The 24,358-nt window shown below is 40.5% G+C and overlaps 1 protein-coding gene across 1 annotated transcript in view; it reads left to right on the plus strand.

Moving 5' to 3' along the window:
• Window positions 1-24,358, plus strand: part of NELL1 (neural EGFL like 1) — a 900,960-nt gene that overhangs the window by 182,417 nt on the left and 694,185 nt on the right. Inside the window, exons 6-9 of the mRNA XM_030333128.2 lie at window positions 11,491-11,563; window positions 12,179-12,261; window positions 18,926-19,060; window positions 19,998-20,100. Coding sequence (XP_030188988.1) covers window positions 11,491-11,563; window positions 12,179-12,261; window positions 18,926-19,060; window positions 19,998-20,100 — 394 coding nt within the window. The remainder of the gene's footprint in view (window positions 1-11,490; window positions 11,564-12,178; window positions 12,262-18,925; window positions 19,061-19,997; window positions 20,101-24,358) is intronic.

The following is a 24,358-nucleotide window of genomic DNA, read 5'->3' on the forward strand; positions in this document are numbered from 1 at the left end:
TGTTTCTCAAAGATGACCTGGGCAACCAGATCAATTAGTAGAGCATATCTAGTAGAGAAGTGTTAAAATCAGTAAGATGCTCATAAATCAATAAGAAATCAGGCAAAAGGTATAAAAAGGCAGTTTCCCAAAGTGGAAACATGTGAATAGCCAATGAATTTATTAAAAGAAATGCAATTTCAGTAGTTATCTTGGAAATGCAAACTAAAAACACCATGAAATACCATTTCTTACCCCTCAGCCTGGCAAAAATGAAAACAAAAATAGGATGATGCTAAGTGTGGGAGAGGTTAATCGAGCCACAGTGGTGGAAACTTGAATTGGTTGAGCCACTAAGGAGGGCAGTTTGGGAGTTTTTGTATAAAATTAAAGGCATGCATATCTTATGACACATGACCCCAACTTGTATACACATTGAAGAAAGTTTGACGTGTAGCCAAGAAGATATGATGTACAGTCCTCACAGGAGCTTTTTTAATGTAAAAAAATTAGGAGAAAAAGTTTTCAATCAGTGGGATGATGTTTAAATAAATGGTAGAATCCTATAAATAAACACCAAAATCATTGAAATTAAAGTAGCAGGAGAAAATTATAGTATTAAGTAATTTAAAAATGCAAGACATTTCAATTTATTGCTTATTTATACATTCACATATGTAAAAAAATAAATACATGGGAATAAGCACTAAATTTACAAGTTTACTTCTGAGAGGAAGGAATAGAAATTTAAGGATGGACACTCAGAAGACTTGAACTATAGTGATCTTTCATTTCTTAAGGTGGGTGCTACATTTGCAGGCATTAGCTTTATTTTGCTTTCAACTCTTTTGTATGTCCTAGATACTAAAAGAAAAAAAAAAACATGTCACAGGGTTCCTGGGTGGCTCAGTCAGTTAAGCACCCACTCTTGATTTTATCTCAGGTCATGATCTCACCGCTTTTGAAATAGAGCCCTGTGCTGACAGCGTGGAATCTCCTTGAGATTCTCTCTCTCCCCCTATCTCTCTGCCCCTACCCCTCTTGTGTGCATGTGTGTGCTCTCTCTCAAAAATAAATCTTTAAAGTCAATACACACACACACACACACACATATACATATAAGTATATATACCTATATACACACACATCTGAATATATACATGCATGATTTTTCCACGTTCCCTTATTTTCCTTGTTTCTAAGAATCCACGGAAATTTGTCCAGATGTCTCAGTTCTAAACTGACTCACATTTAATGCTCTTTCTTGTTCTGTAGTTAGTTATTTCTTGGTGAAGCTACACTTTCCTTCGGGACTTGGGTCTGAAATGAAGGACAGCACTGGTTCCCAAGTCTGGGAACACTTCAAAATATTATTGCAGAGACATAGTAACATGTATTGATGATGGTCTACATTAGAGTTTTACCTTGGTCTCTAGAATGATCACAAACTGTAATATATGTTCAACAATTAACATAGGTAGCTGGATGATTGCAAAATGGCATTGTAGGCAGCTAGCTCTGAGCCTCTGTCCCTCTGTAGAAACATAAAAAATAAGCAGGAATTGTCAGAACCAATTTTGTTAAAATTTAGGAAAATAGTCAAAGGTTTAAAGCAAACTAAGTAAATTCTCAATCAAGAATAAATGCAACATTAAAGTAGTAGGAAAGCTTTGTGATATCTTTTTATCCTTGCCTCATGCTGGTCATAGCTCAGTGGCATCTCATTGTCGGTCTGTGTTCTCAGTGTGGGACAGTGGTCCCTGATTCTGGAGGGAGCGGAGACCTTATTTACATATCATGAGGTATATCCATTCTGTATGGAACTACCTGAAGGACTGGTATGAGACACTTGTCTAAGAACTCTTCTGGGTCAGGAAAGTGGCAGGTGTTGCCTGAAAATATTGCAAATGTAACAAATAATTTGCAGCTGCTTCAGGAAAGAAGTGCTGTTGACACATAATAGACCACATAAAGCCAGGATGAAATGCTAAGGAGAGAGAGTCTTTGGGAAATCATGGTATTGAACAGCACCTGTGCATAGAAAGTGCACATGCATTGTCCAAAGCCAAATACATGTTCAGAAAAGGCTCAGACACTCTAAGCTGGGTCTTTGGGCTGATCTCCAGGATTAGTGCAAGCATGTCTAAGTATTAAAGGAGAAGGCATCCAGTATCTCTTTCCCTTCCTCCTTCTATTTCCCTCCCTTTCTCCATCTCCCTCTCTCCCTCCCTCTCTCCCTTCCTCTCTCCCTACGTCTCTCTCTCCCTCCCTCCCTCCCTCTCTCCCTGTCTCCACCTTCACTCCTCTCCCTTTGCTACTCTGCACCCCCCCCTTCTCCTTCTAGCATTCAAGGAAGTCAGTCTAAAAACTATATGAACACAAGCTCAGGACCAGGCAAGATAAGGAATATAGTCTCTTTAAAAAAAATTGGGAAAGTCCTTTAACAAATGCACTGCTAGAGCATTCAACAATAAAACAAAACCAAAACCCAGGAATCCCTGGAGAAGGGAGAGAATTCTCTTTCTAGATCTCAAGTCACTATAGTATTCAAATGGCCAGTGTTTAAATAAAATCACAAGGTATTGCCATTCACAGGAATAAAATAGACAAAAACCAACTCTGTGCAAGCCTAGACAGTGGACTTACTAGATAAGATTTTATTTTATTTTTTTATTTATTTATTTTTTTTTTATTTTTTTTTTTTAAATTTTTTTTTTTCAACGTTTATTTATTTTTGGGACAGAGAGAGACAGAGCATGAACGGGGGAGGGGCAGAGAGAGAGGGAGACACAGAATCGGAAACAGGCTCCAGGCTCTGAGCCATCAGCCCAGAGCCTGACGCGGGGCTCGAACTCACGGACCGCGAGATCGTGACCTGGCTGAAGTCGGACGCTTAACCGACTGCGCCACCCAGGCGCCCCTAGATAAGATTTTAAAACCACCATACTAAATGGGCTTAAGGAGCTATAAAGGAAAACAGACATGAAGAACCAAGAAGTTAGGAAAATTAGGTATGAATACATGAGAATATCCATGAAGAGACAGGAATTATAAAAAGGAGCCAGACAGATAGTCTGCAGCTAAGAAGTACAACTGAAATGCGAAATTGACTAGAAGAAAGATTTGGGCAGGCTGGAGCATCACTGGACTTGAAGATAAGACCATTGAAATTAACCATTGTGAGCTGCAGAAAGAAAAATGTGGGTACCGGGAGATGAATCCGTTTGAAATCATTCTACCACTACCACACGCTTTCCCACGACACTGCCTCCACTGCCTTCATCACTTTTAGTGTGGTCTCGAGTACAGGCAGGGCTGACTTCATGGGCAGTTGACCTGTGCAGTCCCATGGGGTGCTAAACTTAGAAGGCCCGTGATGGGCTTCATTCTCTGCTGCTGCTGTCTTTAACATTTCAATAAATTTTGAACAAAGGGCTCTGCCAATTACGTAGTTGGTCCTGAATATAACTCATATGGGTGTTTATTAGTGACACACTAGATTGTAAGCTTTACCAGAGTGAGAACTGGGTCTGTGTTATTCAGCAAGTGCTTAGAATAGGACAAGGTTGGGGCTCCTGGGTGGCTCAGTCGGTTGAGCATCCAACTTGGGCTCAGGTCATGATCTTACGGTTCGTGAGTTTGAGCCCTGCGTCGGGCTCTGTGCTGACAGCTTGGGGCCTGGAGCCTGCTTCGGATTCTGTGTCTCCCTCTCTCTCTGCTCCTCCCCTGCTCACACTCTGTCTCTCTTTCTTTTTTTTTTTTTTTTTTTTTTTTTCAACGTTTATTTATTTTTGGGACAGAGAGAGACAGAGCATGAACGGGGGAGGGGCAGAGAGAGAGGGAGACACAGAATCGGAAACAGGCTCCAGGCTCCGAGCCATCAGCCCAGAGCCTGACGCGGGGCTCGAACTCACGGACCGCGAGATCGTGACCTGGCTGAAGTCGGACGCTTAACCGACTGCGCCACCCAGGCGCCCCACTCTGTCTCTCTTTCTTTTTTTTTTTAAATTTTTTTTTTTTCAACGTTTATTTATTTTTGGGACAGAGAGAGACAGAGCATGAACGGGGGAGGGGCAGAGAGAGAGGGAGACACAGAATCGGAAACAGGCTCCAGGCTCCGAGCCATCAGCCCAGAGCCTGACGCGGGGCTCGAACTCACGGACCGCGAGATCGTGACCTGGCTGAAGTCGGACGCTTAACCGACTGCGCCACCCAGGCGCCCCATTCTGTCTCTCTTTCAAAACTAAAGATTAAAAAAAAAATAGAGAATAGTACAAGGTATGTGGTTGGCAGACAACATACTCTGAAGTACAGACTACAAATCTGTCATATTCCTGGCAGAGTGGCCAAGTTTTCTCTCACAAAAGTAATGCAGATTATATAAGAATACATATTAAAAGCACTTAACGCTTAGTGGGTTACAACACGCATCCTCCCCCTTTCTTGGTTACACATTTAATACTCGCTGTGTGCTTAACGTTAACACTGCATTGTAGAAGTGATTGGCACTTTTCCTGCCTTTGAGGGACTTCGGTTTCAGTTAGGAGCTGGTAATTAAGTAAGAGAGAGAGAGTGGTAAGCTTGCTGAGTGTTGCCTTGTAGCTGTCAGGAACCTTGTGCTTAAGAGCCCAGCTACCTGATACAGGCAGAAAACACAAGGAGTGTTCATAGACTGAATCATTTTGCTGCAGAGGTGGGTTGTAGGTGGTGGAAGAGTAGACAGTTATTGAATGCTTCCTGCATTCTCTATCTTGTCTGCCCTACATATATTCTCTCTGTTAATTACGTTTCATCTGCAGAGCATCCTAATGAGGTAGCTATTATCCGAACTGTATAGATGAGACAATGGGACCTGGGGGTTGAGCAACTTGTCAGTCTTACATAGTTTGTGAGTGATAGAAATGGGATTTAAACTTAGCCTTCCCCCCCTCCGTCGAGCTTATGCTCACTCACTCATTCATTCATTCATTCATTCATTCAACATCTATTTTTTAGGCTTACTTACCCCGTTCTAGTAACTGTTAGATGGTGAACACATTTCACTTCTCAGCATCCCATGGAGGAGACACACCCTGTTGTCTTTTTCTGGAGCTCCAGCCCAAAGGTACCAGTGAGAAGCACCAGAAGGGGTTTGCCAGTTCCACCCTGATCCTCTCATTAGAGAGCAATGTGATTCTCCTTGTTGTCCAACAAAGTAGCCTCATCAAATGGCTTTTTCGAAGGAACTTTTCAAAACTCCTCTCCCCCGTAGAATTTTATCTGTCAGTCAGTGCTTCTGGCCATCCTTTGGTGAGATGGCACTGGTAAGGGTAACATGTCAGTGTCTCTTTATAGAAACATTATCTTGATCAATCCACTGCTGCAGAAATCACCCTTTCTGTAAAAGAGGCAGGCATCCTTTAAGTGAGGCTATCTTCAGGCTTCTAATTAATATTTATCTTGTAAAAGCTGCCTCCTGGGTCCAAGAACCACACCTGCTTTATTGCTCCAGAACTAAATACGCTTAGTATTGTATTTTTAGGTTAAATACATATAGATGTATTTTTAGGCTAAAATAACATCATTCTCTGTTTTAAATATTAATATGTTGCTTCATAGGCAAAGTAAAAGCAAAATCTCCTCCTTTGTCAAACCTAATTTCTGGGTGCTGGTGGATCCTTGTGGATAGTGCAGTAAAAGTGCTCCTGCTGAAAAAGAGGGGGAGGAAATCACACTTGGTGTCTGGCCCAGGAGCCTTTAGCATGAGGTGATTCCCATCAGAGATCCAGAACACAGGGTGGGGATTTCTTCCTTTCAAGATAGCATCCATCGGAGAAAATAGGTGATTGGTAGTGACAGGCTTCTCTGAATCTTCTGATTGTCAAAGATTTTCATTATTGAGATGGTTGACTACCACTCCATTTCCTTTTGATCAGTTCTGAGCTGATTATGCTGTTATTATTCAGAGGGTAAAGAAAGAACAAGTTTAGGTGACTCACCGTGAGCTACAGGATGCTTCAGTGGTTTGGGTGTTCTTACATTATTTCCATCCCAAGGCCATTCACTGAGGCCAAGACTCACTCTGTCTGTCTGTCTCTCTCTCTCTCTGTGTCCCTTGGATTTGGGTTTGAAACCTTTCCCTTACCTGGACATCACTGTCTCCTTAACAGCTGAGCTGTCAGTGGGAAGTGAAATTGATTACAATTTTTTTTTAATGCCACAGCTGTTGTTTCTTACCTCAGCTGGTTCCCATAATTCCACAGATGGTAAACATATGTTTATAGGCACAGAGGAAAAGAAGCTATATTGGATTCCTCCCTCTCTAATTTTTATTTTTCCTTTCATGCAGAAAGTCAAAGTCACAGAGCTGGGGAATCTTATACATTTGTAGATTAATATTTCTGTGCATTAAGACTTTGGAAACAGCAGGACAGCTAATGATATGCTAATGAGCTGACAGTTTTTATTGATCGTAATGAAAGTCGACAAGTGTCTTTCTTGGCTTTTATGCAAGCTGGAATATTTTATTAACTGTCTTCAGGGCAGAAATACATAATTGGTTGCATTTTGAAAATCTTCCTTGTGAGTTTCTCAGGTCTTACTTTTTGTCAGCCTGTTGCCAAAGCTTGGGTCCTTGCCAGTTTATAAACAGAACACATCTTCATCCATATATTTACATGCCCAGCAGGAACTCTCCCCACCCCCTTTCCCTTTCAAAGCAATTTGTTTCAATGTTTTAGCATACAAAAAGAGAACCATTTTCTTCAATGTAAACAGAGATCTGCAGGGAAATAAGAGCTTTAAAAAAGAATTAGCATTTGTTTGGTGGCAAAGCTGCTTATATTTCTATCAGAAAGCTCTGAATGTTAGAAGGGTTTGCCTAATCTTAGTTATTCCATACAGAAGAGGGTCCTACTGGTATAATTTTTTCTAATCTTTATTGCATCTTCGTAGATTTCTTCCTGTGAAATGAGGAGTGTTCTTGGAACAATGGAAATGATGGGCATTCATTCCCGAAACAAAAACTCATAATGTACAACCTACCTGGTGCAAATTTATTTTGCAGTGCATGGTGAGCTGAGTACAGGAGGTAGAGGGTGGCAACAGGTGGTTTCAACAAAGAAAAAAAATTATCCATTTTTCCTCTTTCCATCGGTACTAAGAGTAAAAGTTTATTAATTTGGGCTTTGCATCTTAGGGATTTATTTAGACTCTCAGCTTGGCTGAAGTTTAACATTGCAAGACCGATGAAAAAACGGATTGTTTAGCAAATTAATAGTGTAAATAAGATTGCAGAGGAAGATACTGGCTACCTAAAAGGATCTCTGTTTGCCAGCACTGAAAAATTATTTCAGCAAACTGTTACATCTAATGCAAATAATTTATGTGCAGTTGATTAAGTATCCATTAAAGCAATTAAGGTAGAACCTCGTTTTGATAACAGGACCTTGTTGTAACAACATCTTGTTAGCTCATGTAACTATGAGACTTTCTCAAATGATCTATTTTCTTCTTAATCCATGTTGGAATGGCTTAGCACTGGTAATGGAGTTAGTAGGCCTGTAGTTAATGGCCTAGGATTAAGGTGTCCTTTAGGAAAGCTATTTAGTGTCAAAGCCTTAGGTTTTTCATAGGTCAAATGACCAGGTGATATGGCCCTGGATCAGGAGTCCTCATTGGGTGTATCAAAGTCACCTCAGAAGCTTTTTCAAAATTTATATGATGTTCTCCCTAATCTCTAAAATTCTAATATGCACCCCAATTGTTTATTATTTATTTTTGAGATAGAGAATGTGAATAGGGAAGAGCCAGAGAGATGGGGAGACAGAGGATCTGAAACAGGATCTGTGCTGACAACAGAGCCCCATGTGGGGCTCTAACTCACAAACAGATCATGACCTATGCCAAAGTCTGATGCTTAACGGAGCCACCCAGGTGCCCTCGTATCCCTAGTTTAAAAAACTGATACCCTACAAGATAATTTACAGGTGTACCAGCTCTGAAAATATTGTTCAATATTATATAATTAATAGGTTTTAGGAATTTGATGCTTTTAAAGTGTTTTTTGTGCCTGCTATGTGAAATATACTGCAACAGGGAGTACAAGGGGACCTAGAGATGAAAATATGATTTTGCCTTCGTGGTGTCTATAATCTAATAATTCTGTTGACTGGTATTCGATTCCAAATCACTGAGGTTTTATTCATACATTAGGATGTGGATGCTGTTTTCACCACTGTGATCTTTTAATGAGTAAACCCTCTTGCTCCTTGCCCCTCTCCACCCCCTCCCCCCCCCAAAGAAAACCTACAAATGACTGACAAAAGAGCAAGGTTTTTCAAAGTGGGGCCTTTTGACTTTTCATCAGAATCATCTTGGGTAGCTTTTAACAATCAAGGTTCCAGGGCCCACTCCAATCCTACTGAAACAGAATTTCAGGGGTAACCCAGGAGTCTGAATGTTAAACGCAAGGTTATTACTCAAACTCAAGGTGTTTACTCAAGGTGATTATTAAGACACTCAAAGTTTGAGAAACACTGCCATGACAGATGTGAAACACAGCATAGGTCTGAAAAAATGAGATCAAGTGAGGTCAACTAATACATGCCCTACTAGAGTTGCCTTTTTTCAGTTACGTGTAAATACATTTAAAGTTAAATAAGAACTAATAGAAATTCTGCTTTTTCTTATTTCATCTTTGGGAGAAGTTGCAGCACTTGAAGGCATGTTATCTATAGAAATCCTCATAGATGACTTTTCTGTGAGAGATAAGACTGAGCTTCTATATAGGCTTATACTTTATGAAACTCTTCTCATTCTCTGAAGAAAACCCCATGCTTAGCAAATGCTGCTTTTATTGACAAACATCCAGGTACGGAAGAGTTCATATGGCACCTTAATGCCCAAGACCTTCTGGTGCTTGTTCTGGGGATGGTGCTAGGATGGATACACACACACACACACACACACACACACTCACTCACACACTCATACACACACACACATACATGCTCAGACTTCTTTGGGTTACAGTTGGTATTGTATAGTGTATTGCCATCCTTCTTTTAGTCTAGCATAGAATTACATCCATTCAAATAAATCACATTTCCATCTTGATTTATTTGGCAAGAAGAAGTGTTCATGCCACTATTGGGCTGACCCTGATTGCCTTTCCTTAGAAAAAAACACCAAGTGCTTTGAATTTTGGTGTTAATGGGCATTGAGAAGTCCTCAGCTCTTATTTCTGTTTGCGATCAAGTCAACACCGTTGACCTTGACCTAATCTGTGTAACACCCCTGTGTGGTTCAGGTTAAACGTAGAAAGGCAGAAGTGATGATGGAGGCAGGCAGAAGGAAGGCGTGGGGGAGGCCATTTGTAATTTACAGTGTAACTAAAGTCTGTATTCACTTTAAAAAACTAGGAAAAGGAAAACTGATGTACATTCTAAGTTATGTTGCTACAGAGTGAGTGGAGGGGTATCCTTTTCAAATGTATTTTCCATTCGTTCTTAGAAAGGCAATTAATACTGTGACAAGCGTGCCGTAGGTTTCTCAGTGCCATTTCCATGAATGTTGTAGGCTTTTCTGATGAATAGGTAATAGATGGTCCTGATCCTTCCTGGTACTTGTGCTTTCTTCACTTTCATGTCTCGTAGGGTGATCAATTGTCCCCGTGTGCCCAGGAGTCTGTTGTAGCACTGGAAGTCTTGTGTCCTGAAAACTGTAAATCCTGAGCATACCTGGATAGTTGATTACTATGAATTTATCCATATTCAACCTATTCAGATCAGACAGATGTTGTCTAATGTGTCGCTGCATTCTCTGTAATGGTCTTTGATGGAAATTTACAGCTTTTCTAATTTTTTGTTTAACTTGAAAGGTAGTGAAAGCATAGAAACTAAATTGTGACAATTTCAGTTTGGATGCCTGTTTCACGGACTGAGAACTTGAATGTCGGAAGGATCTTTAGTTTTTGCATCCAGGCTTTTTTTCCAGATGAAGCAACTGAAACTCAGAGAAGGCGGTTGACTTACTGTTTCAAGTTCACTCAGCTCGAGATGAATCCAGAATTGGAGCCCAGGTCTCCTGACTTCCAATCCCATGCTTTTCTCGTATTTTTCAAATGTGTTTGAAAAGTATCCTGGGTACTTAGAGGCATTAGCTTGCTTTGAGAAACTGAGCAGTTTTGTACCAGCAAGAAGCTGATTGACTTCCATGGTGCTCTATCAATTGCTCTCTGGAATCCTCCTGCTAGAGTCTATGAATTCATATTGAGGACCTGGTGGCAGGGACTTCCACCCGTGGGGTGGTTGTCTCCTCTTGTAATCACAAATACTCCATCATCCTCGAAGAGGAAGCAGTTAGAAAATGTATCCAATTCTGAGGGAGAGGTCGTGTGATCCTGTTATTTCTGTTAATGTTTCCCATTCATAATTTACCTTGAAATAGGATGCAGAAAACAGCATTTGCTAATGACTTTCTGCTTAGAAGATGAACAGATAAATGTAAACCCCCTCTAAAGACTTGTGGCATGATCTTAGGCCTTTATTTTATTTATGGATTAATCTCAGTATTCTGAACTAGGTCCCACATCTTTCATCTGTTCTGTAACATTTCTTCCATCAACTCAGGAAGAAAAAAAAAAATCCCTAAAACCAGAATCTTGATATTCGACTTAAAAAAATCCAAAGGCCAAGTCAGTATTTACATTGCAAGATGGCAACCCCAATGACTTTCTTAAATCAGGGCTGTTCTTCCTGACTAAGTTAGAGGATTAAAAGGCCACTTTTTACAGTGAGATGTTGAGTAAGTTTTAAGACTCACCAACAAAAAATCATAATAATCAGCAGAGAACAAATATTGTTAAGCAATTCTCTCCATGTCTAATTTTCTTTCCTTGATTAAATGAATCAGTTAAATTTTTAGTCTAATATGTTTCTATTGTTCACTGCTGCTTAAAAAAATCCTCTAAGTCAGCAAAATTTAATGTTCCAGAAGGACTAAGGTTTTGGAGGAATTTTTATTGCATCAGTGCCTTTTTGGTTCAATAGTTTTTTTTTTTTTTTTAATGTCTTATTTATTTTGATTGAGTGAGGGAGGGGCAGAGAGAGAGAGGGAGAGAAAGAATCCCAAGCAAGCCCAGTGTTGTCAGTGCAGAGCCTGACCTGAGGCTGGATCCCATGGACCACGAGATCATGACCTGAGCCAAAATCAAGAGTTGGATGCTTAACTGACTGGGCCACCCAGGTCCCCTTGTCTAATAGTTTAAGAACAGTCACTGGTAGATCCTTAGTGTTGTAATGTCATTAGCAACAACTCGTGGCAACTAATGACAGCTTTCTCAAGATGAATGTAGTTTCCAAGATGTCTGGAGGAGGATGGTTTGGAGTAGTAGTTCATTGTGGACTAAGGGAGACTTACCTTTTGAATGAAGATAGCAGTGTTTTAAAAAACATGTGCATATGACTGCACAGCGGCCATTGGAACTGGTAACTATAATCTTGATCACCACCTCTCTCTTCTGTTATCAAGGGAATCATCCAAGATGGGAAAATCATCTTTATGCCAAATGGATACATAACTCAATGTCCGAACCTAAATCGCAGTAAGTAGCAGCTTGAAGCATTTATGAATTTTTAATATTATATAACTCACTGATAATAAACATGTCACACAAAGTGTAAAAAATGTTGACTTCTGAGGTAGTGGGAATAGGGAGGTAAGTTATTGTCTATATTATATAGTTCTGTGTCTTTGAAGTTTTAAAAAAGCTTGTGTTGATAGGATTACCATTTGAAGGTAAGAAAAAGTACGTTAGCAGTTGGGGTTCTGTAGATAGAGGAAGATAGGTTTAATATGCTAGTATTTATAGTAAACAATGATTTAAATAGCTGGGCTTAGATGTGAGTTTACTTTCTCCACTTTTACAACAATTCACATTTTTTCAGTTGTATCTCAGTAACAATGAGGACTTAATTTCAATTTAAAAATTTCCCATTGCCTTTTCAGTTAACAGTTCTTTTTTCCAGTTCCTTTCTTTCTTCTCCTTAATAAAAGGAAAAGATGTAGACCTGAAATCCGGGGTGATTTCACTCCAGTTGCAATGTAATACTTAACCAGAAAAGCAAAAAGCCTTGGACATAGCCAAGCAACTACTGTTGTAAAAATTTCTTTATTGTATTAGCACTTTATCAACATTTCTTATATTTTCTCTATTGAGCTTGTCCAACTTGCAGTGATTTCTTAAGCCTGGTGCAAGGAATAATGGATTTGCAAGAGCTTTTGGCCAAGATGACTGCAAAAGTAGGTATCTAAATTTCACTTGTGATGTTTCATTTCTTTCTCCATCCTATCTGGAATTTCCAGTGATATGCTATAATGGAAACATTTTTAGCCTTGGCATTTGCAGTATGTTACTGTGGAAATGGTTTATTCTTACTTGAAATAAGGCTACCTATAGTGAACATAACCGTTTAGCTCTTTGATACTATTAGGCTGCATCAAGATGTTTACTTGAAGAATGTTTGGAAGAAAGAGGCCCTGGGAGAGGAAAAGGAATTTGTGTGCTGGCCATCAAACTAGTAACACTGAGATGATATATGGTCAGAGGTACTGCTGCTCATAAGCTAATGCATTTTAGATGTCAGAATAATTGCCAATAATCAGAAGGGACAAAAGAGCCATTGTTAGCAACAGATGATTGTCACCAGAAGGCGTTATGTCACATTTCTAAGATGTGATTCATTTCGGGACTGGTCCTGAGTTAAATAGTGGAGGAGGCAAAGTTTGCCTTCTCACACATTCGGTTTTATAATTGTGAGTGTTTGCAATGGATCATCCACTTCACAGGCATCTTTCAAGGATCTGTTACTTGCCAGGTACTGCGTCAGGCACAAAGGAGGCAATAATGAGCAAGACATTATTTCTCTCCCAGAAGCTGTTCATATTGAGTGGCGGACACAAAAATGTAAATTATTATGGGCTTTAATATATAACGTTTAGACTCATAATGAAAAGCCCTGAGCCTTGTGGAGAAAGGCACTGAATAAATAGAAAATGCGGCTAGTGCCGTTGTTATGATACCAATCAGTTGTGGACCTAAGTCCTGGCCTAGGGTGAAGAAAGAATTAGGCTGGGCTTAAGAGACATTATTATGCTCTGCAAAAGGAAGAATTTTAATAACCGTGAAAATGATACATTAATCTTGTTGCACCAGTGGCTATGACTGCTCCCAGCCATCAACCATGGCACAGGGGAAAAAAAAAAAACAAAAACTGGTGGGTAGGTAAGTGTTCGGGCAGGGGGGTAGGGCTGTGTTTTGGACCCGATGGTTGTGCTGCTGAAGATCAGGTTTCTCTTTCAAACTAGGTTTTTGGCTAAGTCCCCTTTTGTCTGGAAAGGAGAGACAGAACACTTTCGTAAGAGAACCTGGGACTTGAGAGCTGAAACATGCACTTTTCACTTCAGCGTACAGTGGAAATGCGAATTGCAGCCAATTATTTGCCTTCCCAGCTTGTGGTATATAGAGGCTTGTATTTTATATTGTCTGGAGCAGCTTGATCACAATAGCGTTAATTATATTTTAGCTTGCCACCAAATTTTTGGAATGAGAAATACGCCACTCAGTCTCAGGTGATTGTGGTTTCCCAGCTTCAACGATGCCCCTTTCTTTCTTGTTCTTTCCTTTTGCAGGGGATGTCATTTTTCCCTTTTTAGCTGTATGTTATCTAGGAGCCACATTGAGCTCTGACCTCCAAACAGTATTATGTAAAATGGGCGTTTGTGAGGCTGGAGATATCTAATTGTGGGCAATTGCAAGCAGAAAATGGTTTCACCCACCTTCTAAACCCCGCCTCTGGCACTTTGGAAGATTTAGAAGTCTGTTTCTTCCAAACCATGAATAGAATTATAATTAGAAAACCGAGGACTTCCATTTTCACTGCAGAATTTTGGAATGTGTAATAATCGATAAGAGGAGAGCTGGTAAACTTTTTCTGCAAAGGGTTAGCTAGTTGATTTTAGGCTTTTCAGGCCAAGAGGCAAAATAGAAAATATTATGTATATACTTGTTTAATCACTTAAAATGCAACCATTGAAAAATGTAAAAATCATTCTTAGTTCGCAGGCCTTATGAAAAGGAAGTGTGGGCCAGGTTTAGTTCATGGGCCCTAATTTGTCAACCCCTGATTTGGAAGAAGCTGGAAAGTCAGTCGTACTAGGTAATATTTATTGAGTATTTGCTATGTGTTAGATATAATGCTTAAATGTTTTATATTCCCTGTACTTTAAACCTCACAACAGTCCTGTGAACTGGGATTGATTTATTAGCCCCCTTCCCAGATGAGAAGACTGAGTTCCAGGAATGTTCTGTGACTTTCCCCAAGACAACAGATGGCAGAACTGGGATTCAAACTCATATTCTGAAAGTTGCATCATAACTGATGCAGTTGGAGAAGGGAGGACTGGAAAGAGAAACAAGATATAAAGAAGGAATGACTAATGGAGAGAGGGAATTTGGGGATGGAGGGATCAGTGAGAACAATGGGCAAATGGAAGAGAGGAATGTGTGTTCAGATGGTAACTTGGCAGTGAAACATGCACATAGAGCGTATAGTAGCTTTTGGAGGGGGAAGGTCAGGGCAAGAACAAAGCCCCTGAACTCACTCTTTTGGTTACAGTTGATTGCTTTCCCTGGGAATCTGTGACATTTTGAGTCCTGGTGTGTGCCAGGACCATCCAGGGCCACCTTACATTACATGATCTCCTTAAAGGTTTTCAGATCTTAAAGTCTGCTCAGAATCAAACTGCAAACCTAGGATGGGCCAGGTGAACTCTCATCAAATAATTCTTGAAGAATTCTCACAGGAGATCTTTCCCTCTTGCCTGTGCCAATGTCTGAACAGGAAGGTCTTCTTTCTGTGCCTCGTGGAAGCCTTGTCTCCTTTTTGTTTACTCTTAAACTGAGGATACAGGCCTTTGGGGTCGCATCTTCATGTAGGAGTTTCCTTTAAGACATCCCAGCATGGGCAGACCCTGTTCCCTAACTCCTCTTCCCTGCATCCTATGTAGCCATCAAGGTGGGTGCTTGGGGGCTCATGACCTTTCTCCAGTTGCTGGTTCCCTGTAGGTAAAATGGTGACAATTATTTTTGATTTTGTAATGATCCCATGAGTCCAGGCAAGTGAGATTTGAAGGCCTGCTTTTGTGTATGGCACACAATAGGCATTCAGTAAGCTGTAGCTGTTCATTTTGTATTATTAAACCTAGATAGAAATAGGCAGCCATGAGGGGAAGATGGCCCTTAAGAAAATGTACACCTTTCCCAGTGGCTTGGCGTCACTAAGCCTGGCAAAAGCCACAAGTTGCCGTTGGGGTCCTGGTCTAGAGGTAGGTGCCAGGAGGTCTTGGAAAGCAGAAAGTCTTTACACTTGTGTGCTAGTAGGAGCCATGGAATCCTACCAGAGAGGAAGCCCAGTGCACAAGCTGGACAGGAGTTGGTAACCATAATCACATCAAAAAGATGCAGACACCAGATCAGCCCAGGGGTCTGCCCAGTGGTCTGCCCCAGAGGACTTGCTCTTTCTTTTTTCATTGGGGGGGGGGGGTGGTGCTTGAGAATGACCACGACCTTGCTGAATACGGACCATATCATGGGAGCAGCTTGTATGCACTTTCAGGTAATATGTCAGGGTACGTAAGAGCCCTCTTGAAAAATTCTGGCATTCTGGCAGGATTAACCTTTTTCCAGGTAGAGAAGGTACAGGGAAGCTGTCTTCTGTCATTTTCCCTAAGCCATCCACGAGAGACCACCAGTCCCTGGCTTCCTCTGGGGCTACCCCATTGCTGGGCCAGGAATATTGTAGCTTGCTCTTTCTTGCATCCCACCTGTGCTGGAATCACATTCAGCCTCCAAGCTCAGGAAGAAGAGAACACTGGAGACTGGGAATTTCTTGATTACTTCTGTTTCAGTCTTTGGCAAATCTGTTTATGCAAACCAAGCAGCACTTGGAATAGCATTTCAGCTTGTAACATATTTAATTTTGAGGTTTTCATTGTTTTGAGAAACTCAATAGTGATTATTTTTTTAGTGAAGCTTAAACGTTTAACACAGTGAAATATTTTTTCCCTTCCATTTAACAAATGCCAAATAGTATTTCAAAGAAAAAAAAAGCGCGACTAATGTACTCCGATCCATTCACTGACCTCTTACGTGAAAAAGACCTCTGATGTCTGTCTGTGAATGTGCAGAGTTAAGAATAAATGATTCTGTCCATGGTTGCTTAGATAAATGCATGAACAAAGGTAAGACTGAATAGAGATGTGGATTTGCTACTGGATCTATTTTGGATCTGTAGACATTCTTGGAGAAAATGGCAGGTAGTGTGGAAATAGCTTTTGAAAATGACTTTGTGTAAATTCAGCATGCTAATACCAGTGACAGAAATTGTAATTCATTTTTTGATTCAGAGTTGTTTTCTACTTTATTGTTTCAGTATTTAGCAGGGTTGGGGGAAAGGAAGGTAAAGTTAAATGCCTTTGAAAAATTAGCTTTTTGCCTTATTAGTCTTTGCTTTTGTGTCTGTCTCCTGCACTCTTATTATAGAGATAAGGGCTCTTCAGTGTTGTCAAAAAGTCTAAATATGTTAGAAAAGCAAAGACAGAGTTCAGAAGGGAAGCATTTGCCCTGAGAATAGCTTCCATTATATTAAAACCAAGGTTTTCTTGGTACTGACTTTTGTAGGTGAGCATAGCTCAGTTTTGTTGGACAGTATGGGAAATTGACAATACTGCCTTTAGGCACATTACTGGGTGTTCAGGAAACTTGAGCAGTCACAGAATTGCCTTTTGGGTTATTTAGTCTTTAAGAAGTTTCTTGCAGTGATACAGGCACTAGATTGTTCCAGGTTTTCAGAGTGAGGCTCATTTCTTCTCACAGATAACCCATTCTCAGCCAGTTTTAGTAAGGATGCAGGTCTAGCTGAACACTTTTTCAACCCCAAGTCATCCATCAATCACTGCCTTTTGTAGGAACTATGGGGGCTTTAGAAATGAAGTAAAGGTGATGTGTGATAAGTTGTCATTTCTTATTATCTCTCACCTATATGTAGTTTTACTCACTTGACCTCACCAAACTCTAAGAAGTGTATTTAATGTGTTTCCTAAAGAATTCCCAAAGAGCTTAATTATGATAGATTCCAGAAACTCTATTTGGGCTAGAGATTTAAATGTAATCTGAATTTTTGGAAGATTGTGTATACTGGAGGGGTCACAGGAAGCTAGTATTTCAGGCATAGTTAGCTCTGTTTCTTCAGGGGTGATTTTGGTGCATGCAATTTGTCTAGCATCCTATTTGCTTTTTTCCCTGCCCATTGGAACTGCCTACAAAAGGCAGAAGGAACAAGTTTTCTTGAGAGATTCTAAAATTTTGGAGAAGGAGAATGAAGTAAATGACAACAACAAAGTTTGGAATTCCATTTCGATTCCATTTGTAGAGAGTAGTGCTCAGTGGTGCTGGTGGGAGTAAATGAGAGGAGCATCTATGGAATGGAACCATAATTAGTACAGAAAGATGTTGGGAGTCGTTATTATCCAGGTTCAACCATTATATCTAGAATACTGGCTTGAAACGGTCTTACTTGGCTCAGAGATTGGCACGATCATCTATATAGGGAAAATACTCAAGACATGGAGGTGTAAGTATGGTTGAGAAGGAAAAGAGAAACTACTTGAAATTTTAGGATGTAGTGTTTGTTTTAGTATATATGCTGCTGAAGGGAGTACAAAAGTAGCGTTTGTTTTGCAATCAAGGTAGTCTCTAAAGAAAAGGGGGAAATGGTAATAATGCTATCAGATTGAGTTCCACTTGAGTATGTGTGAGATTATACCAAAGTTCAATTTTTTCGTACCGTATGTTTGAAGGCAACTGGAGTAGGCTGCATGGAAAGTGATCAAAAGAGGATTGGACTCTTCTCATGATGAGCTCTTCAGTGAACCTGGTGGTGCTGCATGTGGTCAAGAGCAGGTGTGAAGACGGGATAACCTCAAATGTTTGAAGAGAGTAGATTGCTTAGGACAAGTTACGGAGCAAAACTAGGTCAAACAGAAAAAGCGAGGAGAGATTTCATAGTTCACACCAAGAAAGGATGTTTCAAGCATCCAGAGCTAACCCAAAAAAGGTTTTGAAAGATAACGTCCTGCCACTGTAGATGCGCAAAGAGAGGCTGGTGAATCGCTGCAGGGGGTTACTTGTCATGACGTTCAAGCTTGAAAACTATTTTCGGATCAGAGATTCTAAGATTCTGTGATTGCTGGTAATAGTTGGGTGACCTAGGAAAATGAAAAAAAGTTTTTCTACCGAATCCCAACCTCACCTGGGGGTTTGGTTGCCTGTCTTCACCTTTGAACACCAACGTGGATTCCTTGGATGTTCGTCCCGGGGGATCCTGGGCTGGGGAGAAACTAGATCCTTGTATGAATTTCCCTTTTCCTTGCCCCAGCTCCCAGTAATTTCTCATAAGAGAGGAAGCAGTGATTTCCCAGCCTAAAAACTGACACTCTAGTGTGTGAACACGGAGAAAATGATGGGAGATTCATGTAAGTGCATCGGAGTTCCTGATTAGATCTCCGGTAAACATTATAATGAGTCCTTGAGAATACATTCATTATGAGTGTTTCTGTGTGGGCTTGAGCTGAAAACACATATGTTTATGTACACCCATGAGGTCCCTGAGATACAGTTTAATGTCTCATTTGGTACTCATCAGACCATAGTAGCCAATATGTCTTCAATTTAGAATGATTCCACCTCATGTTTAAAAAAAAAAAAAAAATCTGGCTAAGAGTAAGTCAGCTGCTCTGAGCACTTTTTCTTTCTCCTACTTGGCTTGTATTTTTCTTGTCGCTATTAGCTTTGTTAGGACAATGCAACTGAAATAAAGAAATTACACCAAGTTATTCTTCTTTGCAGTTAAATTACGCAGAGACGAGACTTAATCAATTGGAAAACTGTCATTGTGAGAAGACGTGTCAAGTGAGTGGACTTCTCTATAGAGACCAAGACTCCTGGGTTGATGGCGATCACTGCAGGAACTGCACATGCAAAGTAAGCCTCTTTGTAAAAAAAAATACCGTTTTAAGGGAGCATTTTCACTAGTGATTGTGTAATCTGGTCTTGTACTATATAATGCCGACTCTGAGAAGTATGTATGATCTTTTTTCTAAGCTTCTACTTAGCAATCTGAACAATTTTGAAGGGAACCTGGAAAAGTGTCATGTCCTATACAAATACTTGGAAATTACAGTGTGCTTCTATTTGACAACACAGTCTAGTACAATCTAACGTTGTTGCTAACAAACTTACTGTTTGGAGTTTGAGGATTAGATTATCAAAGGGAGGAAGGGACTCTGATTTTCAAGCAGCCTAGCTTTTTAGTCGTTCACAACTTCACAACTTTTCTGTGCTAGAAAAAAATTTAAGAGGAGAGTATAATTAGTTTCTAGATGTTTTTATTATATTTTAGAAGGTGTCCTTCATCTGTTTCAGAGACTTACAAGACTGCCCTGACTTTCAGGGTATCTGTCATTTGTATACTCCATCTGTTTTAGAGAATTCATGAGTACCCCCAAAATTAGTATGTAAACTCTGTGCAGTTGAAATTATTTGATAAATATCTGAATAATGCCACTGTTTGGGAAAATACATAATGGATTGTTAGAGCCTCCACAATGATTGACAGGGTCTGCAAAAGGTGTCATTTATGTTCTTGTAAAAATAGGCTTTTGTTTTCTGCCTAATCTGCTTAGCCCACACAGGCAGATGGAATGAAGCCAGTGATGTATATCAGAAAAGTAATTGAGGTGGCACAGATTCATTTGGGTTGGAGAAAATACTTCATTTGTGATCTCGGAGTAGACTGGCAATTCCTCCCACTGCTTCTCTTTCCCTGATGAGGTTTCTGGGATGAGATGTGAGCTTCTTCCACAAAGGGAACTTTGAAAGGGCACTTCTGAGATTCCTTTCCCTGTCCTTCCTTCCTCAGAGTGGTGCTGTCGAATGTCGAAGGATGTCCTGTCCCCCTCTCAATTGCTCCCCAGACTCCCTCCCCGTGCACATTGCTGGCCAGTGTTGTAAGGTCTGCCGACGTAAGTACTGACTGAGGGTCGGAGTGGTCCTGTGTAGCTGATGAGCATTGATCCCATGAAGTACCAGAAGTTGATACTATATGTATGACAAGAAGAGCTTCTATATTTTAATCAGCTGTGATATGCAGATACTTTACATAGGCTCTTTTTCTTTTTTAATCCTCATATCAACTCTAATTACTATTCTTCCCATTCTCTGTAGAAGGAACTGGTATTTGAAGGGATTAAGATTAAGTACTAGTCTAGGGTCAAACAACTGGTAATGGGTTGTGTTGATCTGTAAAGTCACAACTGCAAAGCTCCACATGATTTTGTCTCTCTCATTCTTTTTTTTTTTTAATTTTTAAAAATTTTGTTTATTTTTGAGAGAGCGAGCGAGCATGAGTGGGGAAGGGCAGAGAGAGAGGGAGACACAGAATTCAAAACAGGCTCCAGGCTCTGAGGTGTCAGCATAGAGCCCAGCATGGGGCTTGAACCCATGAACTGTGAGATCATGACTTGGGCCCCAGTCAGATGCTTAACCAACTGAGCCACACAGGCACCCCTGGTCTCTCTCATTCTGAATGGTGAAGTTGAGGGCCAGATTCGATGTTTAGGCTTTCTGAGGTCTTGGCCAGATTTCCTGTTACTGAAATGCCTTGTTAGAAATTTTGGGATCAACTTCAGTTAAAATATTGACACAGATTCCTTCAAAGTTGATTTGTCCAAGTTAAAGGATTTAAAAATTCTTACTGTTTTGCCAAGGTCACTTATTTCAGATGAAATAGTGAAATGAGCCTGGAGACCAGCAGTAAGAGTAAAAGCTGTCATTTAGAATGCTTGGTATTTGCCAGTTACTATGTAGATGCTTCAATTCTGTTAGCTTATTGACTCCTCACTGCAGTCTTTTTGGGTGAGGATTATTACTCCTGTTTCACAGGAAGCTTAGGGAGGTTAACTTAACCAAGGCTGCAAGCTTGGTAAGTGACAGCGGTGAAATGTGTAACTAGTGATGCCTGACTGAAAGGCCCATTGTCTTTTCATCCAACTATAGGGTCTTCTGTAGCAAGAGTTTAGGTTAGATGCGTGGCATCCTCTGGGTAACACTCATGGTTGTTTCTCTATTAAAAATACCAGTATCATGGGTCTTCAAAACATAGTGGTCTAGCTTTTTGCCAAGAACAGCCTGTCTCCTAATTTGACAGTGGAGGTGGGGATAGCTGGTTTGGTTACAGCAGCCCAAACCTTTCTTGCACTTTTTTCAAAAGGGACTTTGCAATATTCTTCCTCTTTATGGTTGGCACAGTATACCTATTACTGTGGAAGGTGGTCCTTGGAGTTAATCTAAAAAGAGGGATTTTCTTTTTATTTTGAGCACTTTTGGAAGTCTTGTCTGGCCATACAGGTAGCTTAGGTGCCAAGATGCTAAAATGATACTTTGCTCCCGTGAGGGAAATTTAGGTAGGTATGGATTCTTTTTTTTCAATTTTGATATTCTGTATAACAGCAGAGGGTGAGGGTGAAACACTACTGGGAATTTGTTTAAAAATATGACATACTTTTAGTCTATTATTTTGAGTTTTTTGGATAGATCTGTGAATACAGTCTCGTGGAAGTGGTTGGACATGGGAGTAGATAGGTCCTTCGGCTGTTTGGTGTTTTAACCTTTTGATTTTCTAATTATAAAAGCAATGTATTTATTGTGTAACATTTGAAATCACAGAGAAGAGTAGAGATGATGGAGAAATCTCATGATACCACCATTTGGAAATAGTCAGTCTTGAAATTTCAGTGAAGTTCATTTTTTTCTTCCCATCTTATGTGTGGTTGAGATCTTACTGTGCAGATAATTTTTATCCCACTTCGTTGACTTACTATTATCACTTAAGTGTATCCCTGTGCTTTAAAGAACACTGTATAAACTTCATTTTAATTAGCTTCATGTCATTCCAATGTTGAGCTGTTGCTTGCATGACTTGCTTAACCATTCCCCACTCATTGGATATCTAGATTTCCCACTTTTCACTATTATCAATTACTCTTCAGAAATGTGTTTTGAAATATAGAAAACATATTTTTGTATTGTATATTAACATGCAGGTCTCCAGAGTAGAATCAGTGGGCCCCACATTATCCCCTCAGTAGAAGCGTGTGTGGGGAAGGTAGTCTCTTTTCTTGATTCCAATTAATTTGAGAGTTTTTAAACTTTGAAAAATACTTTAGAAAGTTACCCAACTTTACCAACATGCTGATAGGCAGGCTAACTAAAACATCAGGCTAACTAAAACAAAACAATCCTTTTGTTTGGAATTCATAGCAATTTAGCTACGTAGTACTAATTTTTTCAGCAGCTATGATTGGCAGTTTGATTGTAGTTTAACAAAATGGCAATACAAATCATGAACACTGGTTTAAAAAAAACAAAATGAAAAAAACAAAAATGATACACAGCACCTCTGGTAATTAAAAGGTTAAGAACCTCTGACATAGAGGGTTTTCATTCCTTCATAGTCTTTTATTTTTTATGTTTTAATGTTTATTTTTGAGGGGGGGGAGGGGCAGAGAGAGAGAGGGAGACACAGAATCTGCAACAGGCTCAAGGCTGTCAGCTCAGACAGCTGAGGCTGTCAGCTCAGAGCCTGACGTGGGGCTCAAACTCATGGACCGGGAGATCATGACCTGAGCCAAAGTTGGATGTTTAACCAACTGAGCCACCCAGGCGCCCCATTTCTTCATAGTTTTTAATTGAAATACACACTGGGCAGTTCCCTAGGGCTGGTCCCTGGAGCAGTGGTGAAGGAGCCCTCTCTGCCTCAGAGGGCTCACTTTCAGATTAGGTGACTTAGAGTGTCTAGAATTCTCAGTGTCGTCCTGTTAGGCGTGTGGCTAGAGCACTGTTAGAACACAGAATGATGGCTTGTGGGACAGTGCTGAGGGGGCTCAGGGGTCATCAGAAATAGGCCCGGGGTGCTCCCTGGAGGAAGGGGAACCAAGCTAAACCTTTTTAGGCTTCTAGCTGATGACAGTTGGTGGGTTGAGCAGTCGGGTGGAGGAGAGGAGAACGAGGATTGGTCAAGCAGAGTGCCAACACTAGTCAACAGAATTTCTAGAAGTTTCCAATACCTGCCTATCAGAAAAAGGATGGAGAATATTTACTTAGGTTGTCCCTTTCAGATAAAGTTTCCTAACCTACTCTCTGGGTTTGGGTGGAGCAGGATTCTGGAAACTCTGAGGAAGGGTGAGGATCTGGCTGAAATAAAAGGGGCTTGAATATGTAAAAGCAAATTGTTTTGGCAGCTGACTTATTAAGTGTTCATGTAGCTGTCATGGCCTCAGGAGCTGCAGTGCTTACCGATGGGGGTGTCTGTTTGGAAATAGGGTCTCAGTTCATTGCTTGAGAAAAGTGCTTTGTCCTTCTGTTTTGATCAAAAGGCCAAAATACTCTTTCTGTCTTCAAGAGCAAGGCAGCTTTCGTAGTGGAGGTTTTGGGTCCTGATGCTACCCTGTTCTTCTCTCTCTTTTGGAGGCATCAGGAAAGACTCAGGAGAGCCTTGTACATTCCTTGGTTGTGGATGTTCAGGAGCTCATTCCTGGGGCCCCACTCTGACCTACCAAGTCAGTCTCCAAACAGTGGTGTCCTGTAAGGTGTTCTTTTGGTAGATGGATTGGAGAAGTATCCTATGGGAGAGAGGAAGGATGACGGAGAGGGAGTCTGTTTGGGAACAGGGTTTCCGTAAGTGACAAGTAGAATAAAGTTGCAAGGGTGGGTTGAGGATTGGTGAGGATAATTGTATCATTGAATTCATACATTCATTCTTACCGAGATTCCCTCCCAATACTGTCCTTACCTCCGGGAGCAACCCCCCACATGGGGATCATTTGTTCCATGTCAGACACTGTGTTGAGCCCTTCTAATGACCCAAAGTCACAGTCCCCACTATTGTCCCCATTTTATAGATGAGAAGTTGAGGCACAGAGAAGTAACTTATCCAAGGTCTCTCAGCCTTGGTGGAGACAAAGTAACACTTACGTGATCTCTGGCTCCAGAGCTGATTGAAACTCTTAACTCCTCTCCTCTCCACGGCTGTCCAGGGAAATGTATCATGTCATTATGGCAGACTATTGTGTAACACACACACTACAAGAAGCAGAGGTAGCACAGAGAGGGGAGGGATTGACTCCATTAGAAATGTGTGTGCATTAGAAAAGCTTCACAGGGTAAGTAACAGCTGAAGAGGGTGTTATCAGATAGGAGTTTGCTGTGTAGACAAGATGGGTG

This window comes from Lynx canadensis, chromosome D1, assembly GCF_007474595.2.
Source record: "Lynx canadensis isolate LIC74 chromosome D1, mLynCan4.pri.v2, whole genome shotgun sequence".
Taxonomy (NCBI): Eukaryota; Metazoa; Chordata; class Mammalia; order Carnivora; family Felidae; genus Lynx; species Lynx canadensis.